Below are 6,475 nucleotides of genomic sequence, written 5' to 3'. Positions count from 1 at the left end.
GTGCGATCCGGATTTATGAGACTGGCGTCAAAAGGCAAAACTTTCGGTTGCAAAAAAAACTCGAGTAATCTGGGGGCAAAGCTAGAGCATTCAGTTCGATGCCGGATGAGATAAAACTCAAAATCTTTTTTTTAAAACCTTGCATTTCTATTAAAAAAAATTAATTGTTAAGAACAAAAGCATACTGTGATAGCTGCTTGGTTGTAATGTTTGCTTTTGGTAATTAATTACTACAACTAGTTACCAAAAAATATTAATTGTGAACTTAATAACTAAGATGATCAATAAATATAATTATGTGACAAGGTCAAAATTAATAAAGTAACAGTTAAAAAAATATTTTTATTTATAGCACGATCAAGATCAGAAGTAAGTGAAACTCTACATGGAAGATTTGTTAATAACCAACGTAAATAATATGCATATTGTTCATGAAGTCTAAAAATATCTGATCTACAAGTACTTTTAGGAATACCGTTAAACATGAGATTATAAATTGATTGTATATAATGAATAAAAGCATCAGAAGAAGCAAATAAAAAAGGTAGACAACCTACAATTATCATTTTCACTATTTCTTCACGGTCCCTCATTTTATTATATGTCCCCGTTAATTTGTAAGTTTATTCTACCTTGAACTGGCCCAGTAACACCCTCTATTCATTCTTTCCAACCAGGATATTCATTATCTAGATGTCTAGTCAATTGACCCGTTCCACCTCTATTACCCCCGTTCTTATCCTCAATTTATTTTTTTATATTCTTTACATTGAACTTTAGTTGTTCTGGCTATGCGTTCAAAATAATGTCATACTAAACTAGTTTTTTTTTCTTTCTTTTACAGATCGTGGAGGAAGATTAACAGTTCTAGATTGAACATTACCTATATCTACATCAGGACTAGTTGGTGTAACATCCACATCATTATTATTATCTTGTTCTATTTCTACTTCAAATTCGTTTGGTTCTTTTATACCGTAAGTTTCTTGATATTCATTTTCATTCATATGCACCTACACCTATTTCTCCAAATTCACTAGGTGGTTTTTCAGGCATACGAGAATAATTTCTACTTGTACTATCTCTAGCGGAAGTACTTTTTTTCTTACTACCATTACCTCCACGGGACATAAATTTTTAATACTTTTACCTATATTTTTTTAATTTATCCATTGTACAAATTAAACTAATAAAAATTATAACCACAAAAATTAAATATTTAAATATACTAGAATTAATTTATTAAATAAAAGCAAGAGAAGGAACGATTATACCAAATTGCCAGGATCAAATAAAGAATCGTAAAATTGATGAAATATTGAATACTTGAAAGTTAAAAACTTCCACTTGATGTTGTTAATTATAAAAAATAATAAAAGATTGATGTCACTTCAAGAGAGAATTAAATGATTGTTGGGGTCAAGGGGTCCTACGATCATCTTCTACGGACCGTAAATCACTTGATGGGTCGTCCTGGCAACTTGTAGGAACAGTCTTGAGGGCTCTTCAGAGGGTGCGATCTACGAGCCATTTCTTATGGCTCGTAGGCCCAAATGGGCTCGTAGGAAGGGTCCCAAATTTATAAAATTTCGCGAAGTGCCAGGGGATCCTATGAGCCCCTCCCTACAATTCATAGAAGCTTCTACGGGCCGTCAAGTGAGTCGTAGGCCACTGACAGTCACATAAAAAAAAGATATTTCTAATTGCTCATAAATCTTATGAGAGGACTAATGAGAAAGTATCTTACACCAACTTTAATCGGAGGTTCATATAATAAATTGAGATAAAGAATGATATAATTAATCACAACTATTAAGACTTAATTACATTCCCTTTTTTGAATCAGTAGCTCAAGCCGCCTATTTAGAATTTATTCAAACTCAGAATTCATTGTACATTAAAGTCAAGAAAGACGACTGGGAATGATTGATTATTGACCAAATTGAACAATTCACAATTTTAAAATTCATTTGATTTTTGAAAACAATAAAAATAATAATAACTTACATCTCAACAAAGAAGCTTCCACATTTCTATACTTATCAGTTTACCTAATCCGTTTCAATTTATTTGTCTAATTTAATTAAATACTAAAATTTAAAAAAGTAAAGATTTTTTTTGAATGTTATCTAAAACTAAAAATATATAGAATGTATAAAAATATTTTTAATTTTATGGTCTTTAAAATATTGTGTGAAAAGGTTAAAATTAAAAAGTTATTGTCAAAAACAGAAAAATACATTTTTTAAAACTAAGTAATTAAAAAAATTTAAAACAAATACATTAAAATGGAGATAGTACCAACTACTACTTAATACCAATATTGGTTGTGGTATAGTAGTGAGATTGTTTCACCATTAATCAGAAGTTTCGGTTTCGAGCCTTGAGAATGGAAAAATTCATATTGGGAGCGCCACTTCCGAATGAGGCCTACAGTATGTGATCCGGATTTAGTCGAGACTCCACGGACTCCGAACACATAAACCAAAAAAAAAAAAAAAGACTACTCAATACTCCCCCAGTAGAACAACTCCCAGTTGTCACTTTCGTTTTTTTTTTTTTTAATATAACCTCCAAGTTAAGCTTGGCTAGCTAGAATATATAGCTAACCTCGTACACATTTATTTGTGTGATCAATTATTATGGCTAGCCAAAAATTTGTTCCCCCAGTTTTTGACAATCCCTTTCTTAACATTGAAGAATTACCAGGTGACACAATAGTACGTAAACCTGAACCTCTCATACAAGCCAATTCTGATCCCAATGATACTTCCTTAGTCATTTCTAAGGACGTAGACCTTGACATCAATAAAAAAACATGGCTACGAATATACGTCCCACGACGAATAATTGCAAATCATGATGACGAAAAATTGCCTGTCATTTTTTACTATCACGGCGGAGGCTTTGTTTTCTTCCATGCTAATAGTTATGCTTGGGATCGTTTTTGTCAAGGACTTGCTGAGAAACTTGGTGCAATGGTTATCGCCCTTGAATATCGTCTGGCCCCTGAAAACCGTCTTCCTGCAGCTTACGATGATGCCATGGACGCGTTATATTGGATTAAATCAACTCAAGATGAATGGATTCGAAATTATTCTGATTTGAGTAACGTCTATCTTTTTGGATCCAGTTCCGGTGGAAACATGGCTTACCATGCAGGTACTTAATTAGAGATATTTGAATTCAAGATTTAAATTTCATCGGCTCAATTCCATATATATTTATGTTCATTAATTACACTCTTATATATATCCTCCATCGCAATTTAAGTATATCTCTTAGATTGACTAGACACATCATTTAAGAAATAATGGAAAACTATTGATTTTTTTTATTATTGTGTAATCAAACATTGTAATCAGTTGGAATTGAAAAACAAACTAACTATAAAAAAAACAACTCTTTTTGGAATAGACCAAAAAGAAAAGTAAGATATTTAAATTGGGACAGAGGGGTATCTATATATCAAGATATGATGATTGGACCTAACTCGACTACAGAATCTTGTTCATATGGGAATGATTGCCCATTCCATATAAGAAAATCATCAGTTCATTTTTCAACCAATGTAGGACTCTAATCATTAGCTAGTTTTCATTAGAGCCCATGCCATGATTTCATGAGCTAATTTTATCACCCTTTACCTACAGGGTTACGTGTAGCATCTACATCATACAAAGAACTCGAGCCAGTTAAGATCAAAGGGCTAATTTTGCATCAACCATATTTTAGTGGAAAAAACAAGACAGAATCAGAAGAGAAGCTAAAGGATGATCAACTTTTGCCATATCATGCAATTGACAAGATGTTCGACTTGTCTTTGCCAAAAGGGACACTAGATCATGATCATGAATATTCCAATCCATTTCTTAATGGAGGATCAAAGCATTTAGATGATATGGTCGCACGAGGCTGGGGGATCCTTGTAACTGGTGTCTCTGGTGATCCTCTAGTTGATGCAGCGCGAAATTTTGCTAATTTTGTGGAAGAGAAAGGTATAAAAACTTTCAAGCTCTTTGGAGATGGTTACCATGCCATTGAGTTGATTGAGCCATCAATAGCTGCAGTCTTATTTGGTGCCACTAGGGATTTCATATCTGCTACCAGAAATTAATAGTATTGAGTTTGTTTTGTTTTATTCCCTTTAAATAAATCGAGTGAATTTCTTTGTGCAAATAAAGAGAGGAGAGTACTTTAAATTTTTGTATTTTTCTCAGGAAAAAAAGACTATATTTTTGAAGCATCTTCTTCTCTTGTATCAAATGCTCTCGATAGAGATGTGAATGGAACTACATCGACTAGTTTAGTTCCACTTTTATATGAATGAACCTTCTATTATAACTAAATAAAATTCCTTCCGTTTGATTAGTCCTAATGGTTTTTTCTTATTCGCAATTAGTAATTCGCATTGTTGATGACAACCTTCTTTCTAAATTTGTAAGTTTAATTAAAAAGACATAATACGTGTCATTTAGTTTGGCCTCAACTAATATTTATTTCCTTCATCTTTGGGTCGGTATGCACAAATAGACACTTAAATTTTTAAAAAGTTGAACAAGTAGACACAGTGTTACATTCTATGTGACATTCTACAAATTAGTTCAAGTATATTTCATGCGAATTACCACGTAGTATGCATGTGTCTAATTTTTTAATTTTATAGAAAGTTTTGGGAAAATGTTCCTCAACAAGGAGTGGACAAAAAGGACAACCAAAGGGGTTAAGGAATAATTTGATAGGAAGAGATGAAAGTGTGTTACTTGAAACTTAAAATATAATTTATTTACCTTAATATTGGTAGAATCCAAGTTAATTATTATACATATATTGAAGTGTACGAAATTTTCACTATCAGCTATTCAAAAAGGTATTTATAGGTATCCTTCCATAAAAAAGTGACATGTATAATTTTAGAAATAACAAAGGTTAGTTGCTATAATATGTAAAGATAACTTGATAGTATTAAAATCTTTACATTAATTGTGCATAAAATCATAAGTCGTTTTTTGGTAACACCGTAATCATTATTATTGACAACAAAAAAAGCACCTAAGAAGCACCTAAATCCACAACCACGGGTGTTGTGTAATTCAGGCCTCAAAAAAGAACACTAGTTACAATTAATGTAATCTCTGTAAAAGACCTCTATACCTATGTATTTTCTTATACATTTGACAATAATTCAATTATTGCATTTTATATTAATCAACCAAGCTAGCCAATTTATCACTGTTTAATATATATATATATATATATATATATGTGGTTATATGTATATTTACTTAGAAAAGTAGCTCTTGTAAATGAAATAACAAAAGATAAGTGATTGTTTAGATATAAAAGGAAGAAAAGTAATTTTCTTGAGTGAAATAGTGAATATTAGGTGACTTTCCTAGCTAATATAAAAGAAAAAAGATATATCTTGTAGGAATTCTAATTTGTTTAGGATTAGTTATTTGATATTTATTTAATTTATGTCTAGTTAGAATTTATTTGTCATAGTTCATATATATAGGAATATGTTTTCCAATCCTAATATAATTTGGTTTGTTAGTATTATAAATAGGGGTGCCTTATTACATATTTTTTCAATATAGTGAGATACAAGAGTTTTGAGTTATTAATTAAAGTCTCTTATCTCTTCTCTCTAGTTTAATAATACCAAATATGCTATTGAATTTTACAGTTTATTAACATGTCCAAATTTTTTAAGAAGTCAATATGATTCAACCTTTGACCAAGTATCAACGGATCTAATTTTTTTAAGAAGTTAATATGATTCAATCTTTGACCAGTGGTCAACAGTTCTAAATTAAAGTGGTCGTCTTTTTGCTAAATTTAAAGGGCTATATATTTATTTAGTCAAAATGTAAAGAAGGATTAATTGAGACAACATCCTACTGATGATATGACTTCAAATGAGTCTCAGATTATTCATTTATGTTTAATGTTCATACATGGAAACCAAGATTATTAACAAAAGAAAAAGGATATTCATAGCCTTTCGGCAGTTTTTAGCACTTTTTGCTAGTGCTTTTAAGAGATTTGACCAATAACATAAAATTTTATTGGTTGTGATATTTTATTTTTTTGTGATTCACTTTAGTTTATTTTTATCTAGAGACGTCAGTCTTTGCTCTTAGGACTTATACCTTGTAATCACGGTTGGTAAGAGTTGTATAACATTTTCTAGTACAAAGTAAACAAAATTATGATAGTTAGAATTTAAACAAAAAAATTGAACTTGTCACCTAATTATAATTTATTGCTCATTTTAGTTGTTGAGTTTACAATTAAATTTTTTAAATATAAATGCAAGGTCTAAACAAAAGCTTTTGAGCTTTATCTCATCCGACCTCGAAATGAATGTTCTAGCTTTGCCCTAGATTACTCGAGTTTTTTGCAATCGAGTTTTTTGCTTTTTGATGCCAGTCACATAAGGTGATTGGGTCAGGTTGAGTCAAGATTTGAT

The 6,475-nt window shown here is 30.8% G+C and overlaps 1 protein-coding gene across 1 annotated transcript; it reads left to right on the top strand.

Moving 5' to 3' along the window:
- The first annotated feature begins 2,590 nt into the window (after positions 1–2,590).
- Positions 2,591–4,241, top strand: LOC129880016 (probable carboxylesterase 120). The gene is made up of 2 exons (XM_055953825.1): positions 2,591–3,162; positions 3,654–4,241. The coding sequence occupies exons 1-2, from the start codon at positions 2,643–2,645 to the stop codon at positions 4,115–4,117; spliced, it is 984 nt and encodes a 327-aa protein (XP_055809800.1). The 5' UTR covers positions 2,591–2,642; the 3' UTR covers positions 4,118–4,241.
- The last annotated feature ends 2,234 nt before the right edge of the window (positions 4,242–6,475 follow it).

This window comes from Solanum dulcamara, chromosome 1 (assembly GCF_947179165.1).
Source record: "Solanum dulcamara chromosome 1, daSolDulc1.2, whole genome shotgun sequence".
In the NCBI taxonomy this organism is placed as follows: domain Eukaryota; kingdom Viridiplantae; phylum Streptophyta; class Magnoliopsida; order Solanales; family Solanaceae; genus Solanum; species Solanum dulcamara.
This window is presented reverse-complemented; position numbering and strand designations above follow the sequence as displayed.

Bases quoted from the DNA above. Each gene is read 5' to 3' on its own strand.
- LOC129880016 (XM_055953825.1), top strand. From the start codon at position 2,643: ATGGCTAGCCAAAAATTTGTTCCCCCAGTTTTTGACAATCCCTTTCTT. The intron at 3,163-3,653 runs GTACTTAATTAG...CTTTACCTACAG, and splicing joins AAACATGGCTTACCATGCAG to GGTTACGTGTAGCATCTACA.